General features: G+C 28.8%; 1 protein-coding gene across 1 annotated transcript in view; it reads right to left on the bottom strand.

The window, feature by feature from the left end:
- Positions 1–5,538: 5,538 nt before the first annotated feature.
- Positions 5,539–21,327, bottom strand: part of LOC123295900 (dynein axonemal heavy chain 2) — a 28,626-nt gene continuing 12,837 nt past the window's right edge. The window contains exons 25-56 of the mRNA XM_044877362.1: positions 20,970–21,261; positions 20,621–20,913; positions 20,287–20,489; positions 19,993–20,178; positions 19,708–19,906; positions 19,176–19,400; positions 18,241–18,424; positions 17,917–18,142; positions 17,431–17,741; positions 17,018–17,286; positions 16,328–16,576; positions 15,815–16,038; positions 15,182–15,389; positions 14,370–14,594; positions 14,073–14,299; positions 13,578–13,749; positions 13,151–13,370; positions 12,676–12,893; positions 12,215–12,599; positions 11,971–12,155; positions 11,713–11,912; positions 11,031–11,197; positions 10,767–10,913; positions 10,189–10,495; positions 9,185–9,401; positions 8,867–9,058; positions 8,160–8,573; positions 7,709–7,833; positions 7,173–7,315; positions 6,600–6,754; positions 6,249–6,495; positions 5,539–5,783 (exon numbers count right to left, since the gene is read on the bottom strand). Of these exons, the coding sequence (XP_044733297.1) occupies positions 5,629–5,783; positions 6,249–6,495; positions 6,600–6,754; positions 7,173–7,315; positions 7,709–7,833; positions 8,160–8,573; positions 8,867–9,058; positions 9,185–9,401; positions 10,189–10,495; positions 10,767–10,913; positions 11,031–11,197; positions 11,713–11,912; positions 11,971–12,155; positions 12,215–12,599; positions 12,676–12,893; positions 13,151–13,370; positions 13,578–13,749; positions 14,073–14,299; positions 14,370–14,594; positions 15,182–15,389; positions 15,815–16,038; positions 16,328–16,576; positions 17,018–17,286; positions 17,431–17,741; positions 17,917–18,142; positions 18,241–18,424; positions 19,176–19,400; positions 19,708–19,906; positions 19,993–20,178; positions 20,287–20,489; positions 20,621–20,913; positions 20,970–21,261 (7,170 nt within the window). The 3' untranslated portion in view covers positions 5,539–5,628. The remainder of the gene's footprint in view (positions 5,784–6,248; positions 6,496–6,599; positions 6,755–7,172; positions 7,316–7,708; positions 7,834–8,159; positions 8,574–8,866; positions 9,059–9,184; positions 9,402–10,188; positions 10,496–10,766; positions 10,914–11,030; positions 11,198–11,712; positions 11,913–11,970; positions 12,156–12,214; positions 12,600–12,675; positions 12,894–13,150; positions 13,371–13,577; positions 13,750–14,072; positions 14,300–14,369; positions 14,595–15,181; positions 15,390–15,814; positions 16,039–16,327; positions 16,577–17,017; positions 17,287–17,430; positions 17,742–17,916; positions 18,143–18,240; positions 18,425–19,175; positions 19,401–19,707; positions 19,907–19,992; positions 20,179–20,286; positions 20,490–20,620; positions 20,914–20,969; positions 21,262–21,327) is intronic.

Genomic DNA, 21,327 nt, shown 5'->3' with positions numbered 1-21,327 from the left:
TAATAAACTAAATAATTCATCTAATTTTTCTCATAAGATAAAACATGAGCCTGTGGTGTAAATTTAAAAATAAAATTAATATTGAAACAAATTATATTATTATAAATTATTATAAACTATCTTAGAATCAAAGCGTATTATCTAAGATAAAGCATAGAATAATTTTTACTTCACATTCATGAACTCGAAATGAAATTTTATATTGAGTTTAAGTTTGGTTATTAATTCTAGGGTAGTTTATTTTTTTATAGTCTTTGAGCATCTTTTCAAGCTGACGTTTAACGCTAGCCTTGAATATCAATACCCATTAAGAAAAAATATGTGGAACCGTGGCGTAAAAAATAAAAAATTGTATTTGACTTAAATCTAATATCGGGATTATTTTAATGAGTTCTAGAGTTTACGCTCAGTACACTTAGTTTAAAGTTATCACGGAGATTACAAAGTTGGAGAAGAGCCACGTTTCATGATTTACACTTTTAAAAATAACAAAAATAATAAAATTTATTTTGATTTTAAAATTATATATGATATGCGTTAAAAACGAACAGAAAATTACTTTTCAGTTAGCTAGGGACTAGACACGACGATACAAAAATTGTAGGGGTATTTTAAAAGTATGCAATGAAATTAATGTTTAAGTTTAGCTTTGATACTTGACTGTGATTTTATCCTATAGTAAGATAATATTATTAATTAACGTAAATGTTATTTGTATTTCACCTGAAATATTTACTTTGTATAAATAACATGGCCTTAACTTGCCATTATTTTTTTCATGTAAAATAGAGTATATTAATATTTAGTTTCTGTATGTAAACAATAAATTGTTAATTATGCAAGAAAATTATTTGTTTAGAACTATATAATAATTTTATAAAAATAAATAAATTGTATACTGTCTTAATATTTTAAAAAATATGAAAGAAATATACACCATAGGCTTCTTATTAAAATTTTAAAGAAAAAAAATATATATAAATCGAATTAATTTATAATAATTATAATTAGTCTGAATTGTTATTCAAAATTAAATGAATGAACTATAATTTAAAAAAAAAAAACTTGTTTCATTTAAAGAAATTTTATAAATAAATAAGTTCCTAAATTTATCTTGTTTGAAATTATTGTGATAAAAATTGACTAAAAAAACAATTCGGATTATTTATATTTAATAATAATAAAATAATTGTATATTTTCTGCCAAGGCATGATTGCTATATTTTCTTCCTATGTTTATTATCTGGAATTGTTTTCATACTCTCAAAAAAAAAAAAACGAAAAATTATCTTAATTTATGTTTGTATGAAAATGTGTACTTAAATAACTTTACATTCATGCAAAAATTCAATATAATATATTGCCTAAAAAAATTAAATATAAAAATTAATTTTAAAGCAGTTTAATTCTCAAAATAAGAAAAAAAATTATCTCAGACAATATGTTCACGTAAAAAAAAGAACTGATAACAAAATATAAAGTTATTCATATGCAGCAGCAATTTAAAAACACGTAAAACACATTTCTTTGAACTGAAATTCCAAAATTTTTGGACCAAACATATTTTTGCCAAAAAATATAATAAAATTTCATCATATTTAATATAAAAAAAAATTAGAATTATTATTAATTAAATAAAAACATTTCCAGTTTAAACATATCAAATCATTATTAAAAAAATAATTGTAATTATTAAAATATAATTAAATGTACTTACATTTTTCAAGATGGATAACTGAAATTTTTTATATCCGTGATGGAATTTTCTTGGTTTTATTCGACAATAAACAATTTTAAAATCAATTATGTTGAAAGGCAAACATTTTTTTTGTTTAAATTTAATATAAAATGGCTGCTTTCAATATGAAAAATTAATTAATTAAAACTTAAGGCTTTTTGAGTAATACATCAAAAATCAAAAAGTAATCATAATTTTTTTTATGAAAGTAGCGATTTAATTGTCGATGAAAATTTGTTCATTGATGTAAATAAAAATTCAGAAATCTAACTTACACTAAAAATTTTGTAAATTATTATTAAATTAATGACTAAAAAAAAAATTGGAATATCTTCATTGAATGATTGATAAAAAAAAAATTTCCTTTGTAAAATAAATTGTAGCATAATGATAAATTCTTTCTAATTTAGCACATTAGCATTGGAATAGAATGATTGTTTATTGTTTAGCATATTTGATAAAATTTTCACTTTACACTTTGTAAAATACGTATCAAAGTTTTAACATTGGTACTCTTTGTAAAGCACTACTCTGAAAAACATCATAAGTAAAAATATTATCAGATAATTCTTGAGGATGTTTCTGTATATATGGAAACAAGTCTATATTTTCGTGGAAAATATGATTATAACATGTAATTTTAATTTCAAGGAAATAACTTTTAGTTTGGGGGAGAATGGTTTAATATAAAGAATGATTTAATAATATTGCTTTATAAGTGCACATGATTTAACTAAAACATATATTCGGAACGACAATGACTTGTTTTGGAGATAACTAATCAATTACATTACTTGGGAAATATTTTTATTTTACGCACACATAAATATCGACTTTTGGAATAATAAATTTAAAAAAAAATGTATCTCATTATTTTAAAATATTTCAAAACTATATCGGTTAATCGGTTACCCGTTAGAGAGGCCAACCTTGGGAACTTCAAAGTGTATTTTCGAGTCTAGTAGTACAATTTAATTGATTCGAATTTGTAATTTTGTTAAATGTAAGTAATTTTAAATCAGAATTAAAAGATCGAACTAGTTAAATTAAACTGTGCTTTAAAAACGTACTTTGTTTTTTTTCAAGTTTGGCCTCTCTAAAATAACCCGAGCATAATGGCACCAAGTAGACGGCTACTATAACGTTTTTTTGGATTATGGCTGACAAAGTTTATTTTACGCATCTAAATGTCTCAAATTTTTTATTTGAAGAGTTTAATCTACGTTAATTCGAAAAACTGTATCGTTTACGAAATGTTGAAAGGTAAAATTATATGAAATTAATTTTAAAGAAATAAATCAGAAGTTTTTCCTTGAAATTTTTCTTATATTAGAAGTAACAACTAATATATAATTTTTTTTGTATAATATGATTTTATTTATATAAAAAAATGTAAAAATATTATATAAATGTGATTTACACTATTTTGAAATTTATTATAATGGACCAATTTAATTTTTATATCAAATTAAATTGCTCTTGAAATTATTTTAATTTACTTCCGGTAAGAATTTTAAGTTTGAATAAATAAAATTACTTAGAACAATTAAATTATAAAAATTAGACCGAAGAAAGTACGTTGTACAGAAGGTAAAAGTTTACAATGAAATAATTTTTAGTGAATTTGATAAAACAAAGTTCGTTTATTTTTCCAGACTTTCTGTTAATAAAAAATTTATTTGATATTATAAAAAAAATGAAATTTTAAATTTTATTTGAATTTAATTAAAAAATATGTTTTGTTCTCTGCTGAAGAAGATGTCTGCTGAAGAAGATGAAATGTTTAGTAACTGTCGAAATTTCATTAATACCGATAGAAAGCGATGGTTATGAATATTATGATCGTATTTTCATATTTGAATAATAATTAAGTAAAAAAATATAAACCTCGTTTGCTCTAAATGAAATTAGTAACATTTAGTAAATAATTAACGAATGAGGAACTAAGACATTTCAAATTTTTTGTAAAGTTTTTTATAAATTTTTTAAAGATGTTCTTAGTTTGTTTTTTAAGAACCGCGTACGGAATCGAATTCAGCGGAAATATTTATAATTTGCGTATCGTTTCATTTTATTATTGAGTTTTCACACAATGCTTATATCATTCATGTTAAAATATTGCCTGCATTTTTTTAATAATTATTTATAGATATAGGCAATATACATAAATAATGAGATCATTGTGAGAAAATTCAAATTAATAATATAATGAAATGATATCGAAGTTATAGTATCGTTATAACAATTTTGCACACAAAAAACAATCTTACTTTGCAATTACAAAACAGTTTTAAAAAAAATCAATAAAAATAGACAAAATCTTTCGCGAGTGATTCAAAAATCGCATTTATAAAAATGATAGTTACTGTATTGGTACGTGGTTAATAATATTCGAGCAAATTAATGCTGTCGGATTTTAATTAGTGCATGCAAATTTGAAAAAATATAATGATAAATTTCGTGGGTATATTGGCAAAAAAGGTATAAAATAGCACCAAGGTTACATCGTTTCGTCAATCCATTTTTTGGAAACGTTTTTTCGAAACCGAATATACTTTGTGAAAATTAACTGTAAAAATTAGTCTTACATGAATAACTGTTTTTGTATTCAAGTTCTGGAAAAAATAAAGATAAGAGATAGAGAAAGAACCAACGAGTTTCGATAAAATTCGAATGAAAGAACAATTGAAAGTATAATTTTATATAATGTTACGGTCGAAACTTTTATATTTACGAAAACAAAAATGTAAGTTTTTTTATAAAGAAAAAACGTTGTAATTTTATACCACATATCAATACATGAATTGAATTTGAATCCTTGTGCGAAAAGAAAAGAAATTTTGCTGGTAGGAAAACAAATACATAACATAATATTTGTAAACAAACTTACTGTTAGACTAATTAATTTATTATACTTATTATTGTTATATAAGTGAATTCGACAATAATAAACATTATAATTTAAAATAAAACATTAACTAAGGTAATTTTGTTTTATATTTTTTCATCTGTACTGTATCCTTTAGCTGCTTGCATACTACACACTTGTGCTATATTCAAAATAAAGGAACGTAGATGCAGACCAGGGCAGACAACAGGATGGCTCGTGATATTTGGTATCCTGAAGCAATTCACAACCACTCTGTATAACCAAATAGACAGGCAGAAGAATAATTTGAATGGTATCCAGTTTAAAAAGTCCAAAGTTGATGTCCAGATTAAACAATAAATTTGTGATGTCATCCGAAACATATTCCATTTTGGATCACCGTTTATGCTCAAGCGAATTTTCAAAAAAAAAATGTTCAGATTTTTATTGTTATTTCTCGGTAATTGCACGAAAAACAGGGATGGCCATTTTTTACATTAAATGATGGTACAAACAAGTTTAAGCTCTCAAATTTTCAAGCATTAAATAAATTAAAAAATCAAGCGTACCCAAAGTTATAACAGGGGCTAATCCTGATATCGAATTGGCTTGGCCATATTACCCATAAAAATGTAAAACTAGACTTGATACCATGACAAAAATTGAAAATGAAATTAAAATTGATTAAAAAACGAAGAACTTATAAGCAATCAAATGTTGCCCATCTCCTTTTAGCAAAACAAAGGTTTATATGTAATCTCTATGGCGATATCTTCGTATGACGTCATTAGTGAGTATCTTTCTCTTTGTAGTAGGAATTTTAAACGTTCGTATCTTGCATACTGGTAAAAGATTTTTAAAAACCAACTTCACTTTTCTATTCATGAAGTGAGAATCCTTCATCTGTAGTGATAAAAAAAATTTAGCCCGATCAACAAAAAGTTTTATTCAATTTTAACTAAAGTTCTAATTCCAATTAATAATTGATACTTTAATTATGATATTTAAGTATATTTTATATTTAATTTCCTAAACTTAAAAGTAAGGCAGTTCCTCTTTTAATCCAATAGTCAGCATTTTCGTAACCACTCTTTAAATCAACAGCAACAATGAATGATGGTTTTCCTTGCACTCCTGTTCGAATGGGATAATAATAACAGGGACAACTGTACATACCTATAAAATATTGTTATAGTTATTATAATTTAATATAACTATAACTATATTGTAACTTTTTTTACGAAAATAAAAAATATTTTTTCGAAAATAAGAACGTATTGTTAGCTAGAAATTTTTGTACTTTTGAATTATATTAAAATTATGTAATTGTTTCAACATAGTTATTCTTCTAAAAATACAACATGGAAGAGGACAATTGAGAGAGAAGCGAGGAAGTGAACAAGACTTGGGGCAAGCTGAAAGCACTTGGTGGAGTCGGGGACAGGTGGAGATCTCTTTTATATGACTTATGCTCCCACAGGATATGAAGGAAATAAGTCAAGTAAGTCTTCTAAAAATGAAATTTCTTTTCGGAAAACCGGCAAAAGGAAAATTTAAAATAAGCATTATTTTTCCCAAAATTCTTGATTGATTTAAATTATTGAAGAACTATTTTTATTTATAAAATTATTAAATTTTTACCTCTTGTTCGTCTCTTTGTTTGTTCTGTGGGTCTAAAATGTATTAATGGCATTGGATAAAGTAATTTCATTGGTTCAGGTTCAATTAACATAGATTTTTTAATATGCCATCCAGCCCCTTCGAGATAAGTTCCGCGAACATATACACCTATTTCAGGTCTCACTTGTACTGTATGTTCTCCTTGAGTAAATACAGAAAACTCCCAACCTAGGTTATCAATTGGAGTATGAGTTCTTCGCGCTTCCGTCTACAAAATTAAACAAACAATTTGCAAAATATAAGCACCAAATTTTTGATCGGTTAGGATCGTTTTTTGCTTAAAATAATTGGACTATAAAAACGTGAAATTACTTGAAGTACAGCAGTGAGAAATCCTGTAGGGAAAGTATATGCAGCTAACCAAAAGAGAAGTGGTTGTTTATTCGTTTTGGCCCATACTGCAAAATGTTCAACACGCATTACTAAATCACGAGTCCATGATCCCAATCCTTTTAAAGACCAGTAGGCTATAAATTAATTTAAAACAAAAAATTTAATTATGGTTATAACTTTATGCCAATTATTTTCGGTTTTAATTAAATTTTCAAATAATTAAATTATTATTCAAATTAAGATGGCCATTTCTGTGGACTGAATTATGCATTCTGTTAAAAAGTATCCCTTTCAAGACCAACAATAAAAATATTAAGCAAAAAAAATTTTCGGTTTGGATCCGGAAGGGGGTATTTTTAACAAAATGAAATAAAATTTTTGATGCTGGCCTTAGCAAACTAAAATTATGAAATTTTTATGACTATTCAATGAAAAACAACTATCTCTCAAGAAAAAGAATGTATAAACTATTGATCAACAAAATATTAGAAATTCAGATTTGTATCTACGCTTTTTTGCACAACCTTAATAAGTATTATAAGTAATTATAACCTTTTAGCCATACTTGTGGTACACGTCCTTCAAACATACATTGGAATATTTCTTCTAACTCCGGAGACATTACTACAAAACCTTTGATACCTTTCTGTACATTTATCAAACTATCGGTAATGGAATGTAATAACACATTATATCTAATGAATATAATAAATACAATTTTATTGACGTTTTATTTAAAATACTGAACCAAATAGTAGCGCATATATAAAGGGCAGATCAAGACACCTTGAAGTAAATCGTCTTCAATGGAAAAGTTTCATGCTATCAAGTTTGCTTTCAGTTTATAATTTATTGAAATAATATATAAAGCTAAAAATTTGCGTCAATCGGTTAAAGTTAAAGTGTTGCGGAATTACTGTGCCTCAATTTTAAGTAATCGCTACATCCCTATAAAATTGATACACCTTTCTACATTTAGAATAATTAAACTGTCCGGTTTTTTAGAATTTAAAAAATAGACCGATTTTTTTACTCCAAGATTTTTGCATCCGCCCCTGGAATAAAATATTAAAAAAAAAAAAAAAAACCTTAAAATCTCTTGTAATAAAACAATATCCAATGGTTGTTTATTTACACCCAAATTTTTGTAAGTTTGTTCGTAATCGATTGGTTTTGGTACTTTTGATAAAATTTCATTTGCCAGTTTAGTTACCTATAAAGATTAGGTTAATGCCATAGTCCTTAATTTATAAGCAAATATAGTCGAGCCTCAATAACTCGACTTCTTTGAGAACTTTTCAAATCCTTTCATTCCCCCTTTAATGTTTTCCTTCATTATTATTGTTATAGGCCAAATATTTTAAAATAAAGACTGAAAGATACGCGCCAATAAGTTAGGAGACATAAGACTCAAAGTCGATTAATTTAGATCGCGATAAGTCGATATTGGCTAAATCAATCAAATCTATAATTTCAGTTTTTGTTTTTCCCATCGAAATCGAGTTTTCAAAGATTTAAACTATGTTTGAAATACAAAACCTTGTCTTCTTTGCTTTCACTTTCGTCTACACTCCCACTACTTCCACTTTGAATGGACACCAAAGTCATTAGCATACCACGTATTTCTACAATTAGTGAACTTATATCAGCATTTGGATGTTGTCCAAATGCTTCTGGTCGATCAACATTCGGTAAAATTGTTATATAATCTTGATAGGACTCCAAAGATCCATCTTTTGGTATATAATATGTGGCTAACGATGACATTCGATACAAAGGTACATTTAACGCATCTTCACAGAAGTATTGATTTATGTATGTTGTTAGTAATCTCCGGTCCCAATCATCAGTTACATGTCCACCATAATTAACACCAGCTATTAAATATTTTAAGGCATCCCATGGTGTGTTTGGATAATCATCCAAGTAAATGGATAATATTATTTGTGAAATCTAAAAATTTGTAAATGAGGTTTAAATAAACTAATTGTGATTATCCATAATTTAGCAAATAAAAATAAACATTTGACTGGGTTAAACAAAATTTATAGCATCGTATTTCTAAGCGTTACTATCTCGGAACTAAACTAAATATACCCTGTATATTTAGTTTAGGCCATTACAGTTTGTTTTGTTTTGTTTTTCAACAAAAATAACTGCCCGTTTAGTGGAAAACCGGCATTAGAGATACACCCGTCTTCGAATACTCGTCAGATTTGTACATAATCCCTTTTTTCGTGCTTTACCTCAAAATCAGAATCATTAAAACTGTAAATAGTGTTCCATCCTAATTGTTGAAACTTTTTTCTTTCTAGTAAAATAGCATGGAAAAAGCATAATGTAAATAACAGCTTCTTATATTTGTGGGCACATTGACAAGCCGAAAATTGTTCATCAGTTATAACATTATATAATCTTCTCAAGTTTGCTTTCAAACCCTGTAAAAATAAGGTATTGACATCAAATAACATTTCAAAATAAATAATTTGAATATAAGCTGTCATCCAATCGTTTTCAAAGTATTAAAATTATAAATAAGTAATTCGATAATAAATTGAGAATACCTTTGGAGGTTCTGTAGTCATTTTTATACCAGCTTGTAAAATAGATAGAGGAAATTCTGGTGTTGGATTTGAACTTAGCCATAATCGAAAACGCTTATGTGCTTTAGCCGTTTGAAGATTTTCAATGATTTTATCCAAAGCAGGCATCCAACTTAAGGATAAATGACAGTTGGCTAAATATACCCAATAGCCTTTTTCCACTCCTTCTTCTATCATTCTAAATATTAATGACAAATTTTACCTTAGCAAACATACAAATGGTCCGGGAAATACACGGGAAAAATTCGCGAGAGATTTTAATGCTAGTTAAATATATTGTTTGATTTGCCATTTTGCACGAAGAGTCGATTTCCCAGTCCTAATCAAGAGATTATGCACCGCAAAACATGGTTAAATAAGTAGCGATGTTTTATTTTTAATAAATTATTTAATTTAGGTACCAATTATGCTCCAAATTTCTCCCACCTACCTTCATTCAAAGGGAAGTTATATGCCATCAAAGTTTTTACAAAAATCATAAGATTCACCAAGATAGCTGCGAGAAATTTGGTGTTGTGTCAGCCAGATTGGTTTATTACTACCTATCTGTAAATTGTTTGCGATGTAGCCATGTTGAAAAGGCCTCCCTGAAATTATTTCAATTTTGGGGGTTTATATCCTCTCCATAATTAGGGTTACGAAATCGAGTATTAGTCGAATACTATTCATTGAGAGCAACTTGACATTTGGACGCAAAGCGTTTCCCTGAGCAAGGCGCTGTTATAGGCAAATAAAACTGTAAAACTCTATTAAAGCCACATAAAGTTTCAAAGAAAGATGTAGACGTAGATTGTTTGGATTCAAAAAGCTTAAGAGCAAAATTCTACATCTAACTCTCTGTACTATCCTTTCCAACTGTGTTCTAGTCAGTCTAAATAAAGTACTGTCAAATGATTTACTTGCAGTCATGTACAACTTAGCCTGCCACATGCCCTATTCGAAATAGTTAATTATGCTATTATTACTTGGTTGCAATTGGTGCTTGGCCTTGACCTAATGATAATGTTGTGAAATAACTTGTCATATCAACAGAATCAGCCAAGTTCAATAACGCTGATGTAGGATCCACTCCAGGAGATAAAACAAATATAAGAGGTTGTTGTGGTAATGATTCTATAGCAACAGCCTTGATATCTAGCACAGGTGGTTCTACATATATTTGACCCAAATTATTTATGATAAAAGTTGTCATACAAAACGTTAAACGATCAGGTCTCAAACAGCGTATAAATAACATTCGTTGCAGTTCATTAACATTATCTTCCCATCCACCTTAAATAAATTTATAATTGATTCATTTTACTAAAATTATAAAATTTTTAATGGGTTTTCTCTATAAACCGGGAAACACGTTTACTCAGTCCGATTTACGTAATCACAGCTTATACTATTGCATTAATATGTGCGAGATAACGATAATAGCCTGAAATGACCCTGAATTTAATGTTTTTTCACTCTGACAAACTGATGGGTTCTAAGTCTCATGTATAGGAAGCTTCCCCAATTTACAGAGAACCACCCATAAAACCAATTAATCACTAACCAATTAAAGGATTATTTTCTGGTTCTGTATTAGTATACCATTCACTCCACTCCCTACCGTATTGTTCAAATGAAGTAACAACACCCTTGAATCCTGGTAACTTATCAAATTCAGTAATATTATCCCAACATTCATCCGTAAGCCATTCTGAAAATGTTTAAATTATGTAACTTTAGTAATTATATATTATAGCTTTTAATAGCCAGGAGATTATTCGAAATATAAACAAAATATTATCTTTTTAAAAATTTTATAAATACTCACTAGAACAAGGATTATCTGGTTGATTTTCACGATTTAATACAATACCACCTTTTAATAAAAATAAATATTCAGCCATATTTAACTTATTATCACTTTTCAAAATTTGCATACACATATGTAAAGAAAATAATAACTTGTGATGTTCAAATAATGCTCGACAGGTGTTTCTTAAAGAAAAACGAATGCATTAATTGAAAAATTGATATATTGATTGATACGCCTTAAACCAATTAATATATAAAGGATCCTTAGCTCACACTACCAAATTTCCAATTTTTCTAAGCAAGCCTTTTGGTAATATTCTCAAAAATGTCATTTTTTCCAAAATTGTACATTGTATCTAGGAAAGAACGTCTTCCCGGACATAAAGGTATTGAGAAGTTGTCAATATTTTAACGTTATCTACTATTTGATGAACCACCCTGTATATAATTTGATGAACCACCCTGTATATAGTTATAAAATAACAATGCGTCACTTCAACGTATGCAACAGCAAATCAGAATTCAGTTTTTCATCATGAAGAAAATTTATCACAGATTCTGTTTATGTAAAAAAAACTTTACCTCACGGCGTTTTCCAAAAAGAAAACAAAAAAAAATTGATTTTCGACGCTTTAAAAGCCTATTGGTGCATAATCATTCAATACCCAGATTTTCTATAGACATATAAAATAACTTACTTATAAACAGCATAAGTGTGATAATCATTTAAACTTTTTAAACGAAATTCTAATTCAGGACTTCGTGGTGAACCCACAATCGATAATGAGAAGAGGTGTAAATAAGCATCTAAAGAAAATTGGTACATTGGATCAATATTTCCCAAATCATTTAATACGAAAAATAAAATTGACGCTCTTTTAGCACATACTCGATATTCCTAAAAAAAATTGTTATGAATGCTTAGTTATTAATTTATCTCCTTCAGAGCCTCACACCTCTCTTGCTAAATCAATTTCCTTTTCTGTTTCTTCACTTATTTCAATACTCTCCAAAACTTCAGCCGCTGTACGTTTGCTAACTTGTAACGTATTTATTAAAACAAGATTATCGATTAGCGATCCTTGACTTTCATATAATAATCGTAGTAATTCGTTCTCCAAATCAATTAATACACTTTTTCCTAAAATCAAGTTATAAATTTGCAATGCTCAAATATTGACTAATAAGTTCCAAGTTAACCTTTCGCAATAGAAGTAACCAATTTATCTTTTTGTTCTTCTAAAGTTGGTTTTTCTTTCCGTACAACAATTCCTAACAACTGAGCTTCTAGGCCTTCTTCTTTCACGGCAAAATTAACCAATGTTGTTTTTGTTGAAATTTCAGGTGGATAATGTGGATTTGGCATTTTTGTTGCAATAAAAAGTCTAAAATTTTTATGATAAAAAACCATTCTTTCATTAATTTTGATCATTGGTATTCCATTTTCTTCCACAATTGCTTTATTTAAAATCGATTGTAGGGTAGGTTCTAATGTTTCCATAATATTTTGCAAAAGGACAGATTTTCCGGTGAATACAGATGTTTCAATCGTTTTCATATAATTTGGCATTCCGAAATCAATTACCTATAAATAAGAAAACAGTTTTTTATACTTCCAAAAAAAAAAAAAAAATATATATATATATATAATTTTAAATTACCGAAAGGTCATTTTTAGCTTCCATTTGCCGAATCCATTTTATCGCTTGCGTTTGAGGATCAATAATTAACGGCCAACGAGAACATCTTGAAACTATTATTCCATTTTCGGTACTAAAGTCATCGGAAGGCAAGCCTTGAATATTCCACTCTCGAATTGTTGTTGGGACTGCCAAAAACTTGATAATACTGTAGTTACTAGAAAATGGTATCCATAATTCTTTTACCTATTTAAAATAAAAAATTTATAAATGAGCAACTAAACAATAATTTAATGATGAGAAACATAGTGTAGAAACATGGCTAGAGAATTTCAATAATACTGAAATTCTAAGGTTTACGAAAATGTTTCCAACAATGTTATTTATTGTTTTATAAAGAATAACTTTCAAATTTAAACTTTCTCTCTATCTCTTATCGGCTATGGACTTGGAAATTTTGTAAAATCAATTCTTTATGAAGCTATTAAAAATTAACTACTTTCCTTCTTTTGCCATAAATTTTTCAGATCGTGTCTATAATCCGATATAAATGGACCACAATAAGATACAAAAGCTATTGATAGAAGAACATCTCCTGGAAGATTATTAAATTCAATTTCTAAAAGTTCAATTGTTTCGGACCAACGGATTTTTTCTCCAGATAGTCCATCTAGTAGCATAGCAGCTCTTTCCAGTTTAATTTTTAACATTTCTGCCTGTTAACATGGATTATATATTATTTTAAATGAAATATGAGTGAATAGACCTTTTTCACATTTTAACAATTTTTTTCATAGTGTTTTTATTGTTAAAAACGCGTAATTTTTGAGTTACAGGCTCTACTCGGTCTATATTTTCAGAAAAAATTATCAAAAAGCATTTCTCTTTTTCATGAAAAAGGTCTATTGCTAGACTATTTTTACCTTTTCAGCCAATTCTTGTTTCTGTCTCATTTTTTCATCATATTCTTTTTTTAACTGCTCTACCAGATCATTCAACTCTTGTAATTTTTTTCTAGCGGCTGCCATCATAGCCTGCTTTTCTGCTAATGATTCTTTGGCTTCTTTTAATTTAGCCATCTTTGGAGCAACATATCTATAATATAAATTAAAATAATATAATGAATCTTAACATCGACGTGTTGTGTGCGAATTTTAGGCTTTTGACTTATATTTAGTGAAATATTTATTTCCAAGTTTGTTATGAAAGTCTTGGGCGGATCGTAGGGAAGGCAGATTAGGGCAGCTGGTTCCACCTGAACTTAGATTTACCATATATTTAGTTGCATATGTATGTATTTATGCCAAAATATTATTGAATTCTTGTTGTGCATCTTCCTCCTTTGGATCAAAAGTTGAAAATTCTGATAATCGAAAGTTATTTTATAAGTAAATCTGGATCAATAATATTTTTCTTACCTATAAACTTTTACATATTTTTCTATAGCAATTACCCATAAACACAATGATTGTGCTGCAAAAGACACTGCACCAATAACCTCAGGTTTAAAATCTTTTAAATAAGTATATTTTGCAATTTTTTTCATTGTTTTATCGGTGACTTCGTCTTTTGGAAAATCGATTAACTTTTGTAGAAACTTTAAATCTCCTAATTCTTTCTTGGCTACAGCCCAAGTAGGTTCTAACTGTTAATGAAAATGTTTCATTAAATTAACTGTTAATTATTTATTTTATGTCTATTTTAGATATTCTTACCCCTTTCAGTATCATAACAGCTTCTAGTACCATTTCTACCTTAGCAGGAGGCTTTGTATATGAACGAATTTCTGTAATATGCTCTTTTTTTAATGAATTTAATGCTTCAACTGCCTCCAATAAAGCTGGCATAGCTTTGTCTAAATCATATTGGGCTATTTCAGCTAGTTCTGTGCAAACTTTTTCTTCTTCTTCAATTTTGACACTTTTTGCAGCTATCTCTTTCTGATTAATGTAATATTAAAATAAATTTTAATTTATTTTAAAAATTTTTGTGCTTGATGGATTTTGGTGAATTCATACTGTCGCATAGTGCATCCCACGAGTATAAAGGGAGTGCCAAAGAAAGACTGCATGTGTTGCACCAAAGGTGGTTTGGTACGTTTTGAGGTGAGTAACCGTTCGCTACTAAGCTGTGTGTCTGTATGCTGTGTCCTTCTTATACATATTGCTTAATGTACACATATGTATGTACTCTCTTACACTCGTAAGATGCATTATACGAAAGTATAATATAAGTTCGGACAGCATGAAAAATGCTCAAAATGAGTGATAGGTAAACACCCAGTGATCGGCGATTATGAATCATATATATTATTTATTGAACAGAATGATAAAGAGATACCTTTGGTCCTCATTTTACACCTGGAAGATTTTACTTTTTGAATCATCCGGATTTAATTTGTTTTGTGGAAAAAGATTATTTTGACACTTTACTGACGTTAAAATAATTTGGCCATTATGGTCAATTTCATAAAAACATACTTATATGTGTTTTAAGTAAGAAAATTGAAGTATTTTATTTGCAATACCGTTTCCTGATCTGCTTCTTTTTTCTTTGCTTGAACCAAAACTAATACTTCATCACATTGTATTTGGAATTCTTTAATTTGAACTTGAGCAATAGCCAATTCATTTCGCATAATAACAACTGTTTCATGCGCTTCAATAATTTTTTGAACTCCTCTACGTAGTTTATCTGAATAAGTTTTTAATTCTGACCGTTTTTCATCCAACATTCTAAGTATAAATTAAAAAAGTGCATTATGATTAATATAAGTTTCGTTTAAATCAGTCTGCCGTTAACAAAATAATAATTCCTGTCAGTTGTGAAACCAACGATGCAGAAAGTAGAAGAAAAAACAGTCGGATAATTGAAAGGCTGTTAATATAAATTCTTGTATAGAGATAGACCTTCCTGTCGAAATCCCTTTCAATCGAATTGTTATGATCATCTAAAAAAAAGCGTGATATATAAACAAGAACAATTTTATTTTTGATGATCCATCATTTTTGATGGTCGTATTTTAAAAGCACACATTGTAGGATGCAACAAACGTTAACTTTATATGTCATTATTTTCAAACTAGGTCGTTTAGATAGAATAAAAAATTATTATTGTGCTAACGTGACTTTTGGGCATTGCGATTAAAAAAAGCTAGTACGTTTTGTAACCATCTACTAATTCTAGGTAATTAATTGGAGTCACATAATTATATCGTTTTAACTCCAATAGCATTCTTCGTGAGCCACTTACTACAGAACTATGCATAATTGCGAAGCATGAAGCAACAGCCTCACAAAGTTCTTCTTGATTTAATTCACGAGTTTCTTCCTCTTCTTCTAAAAGGTTTTCGTCAGCTGTTGGCACAGCTACTGCCTCTGCAGGCTGTTCCTCTTCATCATCATAAATTTTAAAAATCTGTAATTATTATTTACTTCTATTTGATACAAATTTCTATCTTTTTGTAAAGGCTGCGCCACACTTTCGCTATACTTAGCGACTATGAGACACGACTTTGAATTGCAAATATTTGTGATAGCAAACAATTCAGAAACTCAGACAACAAAATTTTTTTTGGTGTTTAATAAATAGCGAAAATGTGGAAAGTCCCTAATACCCCTCCAAAAATCGTGCTAACCTTGTTAGTACCAACAATTGTAAGTATGAAATTAACATCAGCTAAACTATGATGAGCAACTTCTAATAATGCATCCACAGGCCAATCTAGGAACCAGTCTATAGTTGTGCAATTAATTAATGATGGATATTGGCGTAAGCGATTTCGAAAAGGTTCTCCAATTGGACTCATAGCCATTAATATATGCATATGCATTCTAGAACGTTGTATAAAGTAATTATACATAGCTTCATTTTGATAAGGTATTCCATCTCTTCCGGCTTGTTTTTCTAAACTTGTTTTAATCTAAGTATTATTGAAATAATGTTATTGAAAAAACAGGAAACTAGTAAATAGATCGGCCAAATTTTTTTCCCATGATCATATTTAAACACTAATATTATTAAATTAAATTAGCTTTCCAATGAGCTCGATTGACATTATTTTTATGTGTTTAACTTCGATTTAAGGTTGTTTATACTTTTATAAAAAACCTCCTCTATGTACTTCGACTTATTCTAGTTTTATAGAAGTAAAGAATGTTTTTCTATATCAGCTATAACTACAGTTGTTAAAATTTTAGATTAAACTGGCTCGGTTACACAATAGAAAAACTTTTCTCTATATAAAATCGATGTGCACTTTTTTTGGGAAAATGTAAATATGATTATTCCAATTTTTGGAAAGTAGATTTTGCCGATCCATGCTAATGCTCTAAATGAATAAATCTATTTGAATGAATATTACATCTTCAAATTCATCCTTTTTGTACAGGTTTGTGACTTCACCGCTGCTTAACATGTTATTAACCATTTCTAAAAATGCTTCTTCTGCAATTTGTGTATCCACAAACAAAAAACTGGACATTTGTCTTTGAACACCCGTAGCTCGATAAAGTTTTTTTAAATCCTCCTTAAATTCGGCAACATGATATGACTTGGTAACTTCAATTTTAAAAGTTTTTGATTCACAAATAAATGAGGCCAAACGAGCTAATACTTGTCTACCACTGCCACCTTTAAAAGATACAATATTTTATTGTAAAATAAAATTGTGGAGCGCCGTATAATGTTGAATCCCTTTTCTTTTCTTAACTCAAAGAAAAGCTTATAGGATTTATTTCTGTTATTTTCATATATAAAACTGGAAGCGTAATTTACCAACTCCTACAAGCAGAACATTTCCTCTAGGTTGTGAGATAACACGAACTATGCGACAAATATGTTTAATAGCATCCTTAAATAAAACAATATTTATTCGAACTGTTCCAGGAGCGTGGTTATATTCAATAAGTTTTGCATCTAAAAATTTTCTTAATATTTGTAAATCTTGTAAGTCTTCATATATTTCATTTGAGTTCATAATGTGACTAAATATAGGTGATTCTTTTGTTGGACACAAAGTATGAAATACAACTTCAAATTTGACACCTAGTTCATAAGTTATTTCTTCCAAGAACCAGTTTTGATCCCTTAAAAATAATAAAAATTTTAACAGTTTATTTTGAAAGTGATATCTGCTAATTTTTGTAGAAAGATTTTTATATTTTCTCTCGATTTGAAGTATAAATAAATAATTTTTGAGAAATGGACTGAGTTCACAAAATAAACGGCTCATGTATGCTATTAAATCCTCATATTACTTACTTTTCATCATTCAATCGATCAGAAAATACACGGAAGCATTCATGAACCCATAATCGTAAAAGTGCTACTTTAGTGCTGTGATAATCTTTATGGCTTCGTAACAGTCCTTGAAAAATTCTTGAAATATCACGTAAATTAAATAAATAATGCATTTTTGCTGGAGTTGGTAACATTTTTGCGCATACAGCATTATAAATGTCTAATGTGGCATCCATTATAGTGGGAGCTAAAAATATATAAGAGTATTTACCCTCGGTATAATTAAGGTATGGACGAGAAATAAGCTTTTTTAAATTTGTTTCATAAAAGACTATATGAACTTACCAAGTGCTTTAACTTCATCATCAAATTCCTTCAGATGTTGTCTTAGCATTGTGCCGAAAATTCGTTTTATGGATATCTTATCTGGGAAAATCATGAAAATAACATTGAATTTGCTTAAAAAACGTTCTGTTATTGCTTGTCGACCACCTCCAGGTGGACCCATAGCTGCTATTAGTTGCATATCCTACTTGAGTAAAGAACAAAGTTGAATGAATTCGTTCTAGTTACTTACAAGTGATCATCGATTTGTGTACAAACATTGAAGGGAAAATAAATATATAGCTTTAATTGAAGGCGTGAGCTGGTTGTGCTAATGCCAAATCCAGACTAACGCAACAATACTCAAAAAAATTGAGTTCCAGGTAGCTCATCTATCACGGTAATATACACGGTAAGAGATGTATGGCGTTTAATACAATGCTGGTATGGTATAAATACTATAGAGACAGATACTATAGTATCTATGTTACCATAAGTAATATTACAGTATTGAATAGGACTACCCACCAGAAGTATTGTGATATCGCCAACCAGTATGGACCTGACACCTATACTGCATTGACTCGTCCACCATTACTATTGCAAATGTTACTATTCCCTCAATGGTCAAATATTATGGCGTTCACACCAATACAGACTTAGTGACATCCACAAAAAATTTGTTACCGTGAAGTAGATGGCTTTAATGGTTCACTTAGAACAACCAGGAATCATTTTACCCTGAGGAATGAGTGTAAAACTTAAATCTGAGCGTCGTTTAAATCAATATAAAACGCAGTTTTAAAAATGATTAGCTTGTTGTAATTAGATTTTGTATATTTTAAAAAAGATGTACGGGTCAGTCTGGATTTCACAGAACGGATCAGTATTCACGACATGTACGCGTTAGTCAAATCAGAATCATGTATCATATTTATAAAACAGTGTAACTTTACCCTAACATATCGCCTCCATTGCTTAAGTCTATCGTACCAAAACGTGTAATCAACCCACAATCGTAGTAACTCTAACGGTGGCTGCGAACCATATGTCTCTTTTGCTGGCATATTAAGATCGTCTAAGAATGTAATTAGTTTTTTATTACCAGGAGGTACATAAATTAATTTAGTTCGTTTTTCTAATTTACTCTCTATAGTTTCTTGAATATTTGCCGAAGTTGTCTGTAATGAATTATAGCATAAATATATACGTTCGTTAATTATTAGCATAAATATATGTGTAACTCTGTGATGTACGGTTATGCACGTTGATGTACTCTGCATGATGTACACAGAAGAACTACTGTACATCAATTGTGATGTAAGTAGATCTACACAGACCATTTTTTTATCAAAAAAAATCATCGGATATATTCTGATATATAATCCAGTTTTCCTGGGGTTATATGAGTGAGAAATTTATTAATATTTCATTTTGAATGATAATATAACAAGTACATAGAACGGGAAACATAGTAAATTTTCTTACTTGTGCTGATAAGCTTGCTATCAAAACTGCATATTTTTGTGTATCTAGTTTCTCAATCACTGACATTACAGAGTTTGTTTTTCCAGTTCCAACAGGCCCAATAATCAAACTTGGAAAATCATGTTCAATTAATGCAGACATTACATAATCATATCGTATTGTATCAACAGTTGGTACGGTAATTTTATAAAATGGAAGACTACAAAATTAAAATCAACAGATTTTGAGATCTCTTCTTAGATAGAAATTTTCTCTATTAGATTAATATATAGTATATATACATACTCAGAAGAAAAAGACCAATTATCACTTAATCTATTTTCCCAAGCTGTAAAACCTCTACCTCGAACATCGACGTAATATTCATACACAGTATCTTTTACTGGAAATATCCCTTCCATTTCACGTATTACTGCATCAAATTTATTTCGACTATCACTATCGACAGTTATACAAACTGACCAAATCATACTACAAAATTTTGTAATGAATTATAATACAAATATTATAAGTGAGTGGCTTAAAACCATGGCTACGTTTTGTGTGCAAGTAGAGTAATCATTTTTTTACTATACATACCAGAATAAAAACCAAACTTTACACATAATTTTAAAAACATCAGCATCCGCTGGGTCACAACCATTTTTGGGTGTACAAAAACAATCTAGTAATCGACACAAGGACTGTATTAAATTCAATTCAGGAATAGAAACAATTTCCACAGTTTTTAATTTTTTTATTTCTAGCATTGTATCAATGTAATTTTCAAAATGATGATGCATCTGAAATTTGAATAATGTCAATAGACTTTCTTTGATTTTCTGTGAAGTAAAAAAAATATTGGGGCCCACTCAATCATAATTTCTTTTCAAATAACAGCCAATGAAAAAGAAATGTTTGAAATGTGACTTACTTCTACTTGAAAGGATACATCTTCATGTTTTTCTATCCATGATTTAACATACGGCTTCCATCCCCAATCTTTGTAATCATTGTAAACCATCCCACAACGTGAAACAGTGGCTGGAGATGCTACACGTAAATCTCCTACTTCAAATAACAATGAAACTTGTTCTGGCATTGTAATTCTTTCACTATTAATTAAAGTTAATATTTTATTATCATCCATCACACTATTCATATTTTCAATCCAAACGGCATCAACTGGTCCATCAAAAAGGATCCATTTTTGATCAAGTGTTTCCTCTATAATTAATATGTTTAAAATATCGCAAAATATATCAGTATATGATTAAGTTTACCGGCACATATTACACGCATTGTTGCAGAAATAATTCCATCTAACCACTCTCCCGTAGCCAAATTGTATTCCCCGTATAACTCCCCTAGTGAGAGAGCTTTTGGGTTGATTGGATATTCAGTAACTGAAACAAATCCTGGTTTACTCATTTCCGCTAATCTTGTCATTGTCCCCTTGAGTCCTTTCCATGTAACTGATTTTGCAGTCATTGTGTTCCCCAAGATCATAACTGAATGTCGGGAACATTTTGTTTCATACAATTGAATAACTTTTGTTATTGCAATTGGAATGAGCTAAAATATTTTGTAACAAATTAACGATGATTAAATAAATTAACAATTAAGAGGATTTATTAAATC

The sequence above is a fragment of the Chrysoperla carnea genome, chromosome 3, assembly GCF_905475395.1.
Source record: "Chrysoperla carnea chromosome 3, inChrCarn1.1, whole genome shotgun sequence".
Taxonomy (NCBI): domain Eukaryota; kingdom Metazoa; phylum Arthropoda; class Insecta; order Neuroptera; family Chrysopidae; genus Chrysoperla; species Chrysoperla carnea.
Note: the sequence above shows the minus strand (reverse complement) of the source record. Positions and strands in the feature narration are given on the sequence as shown.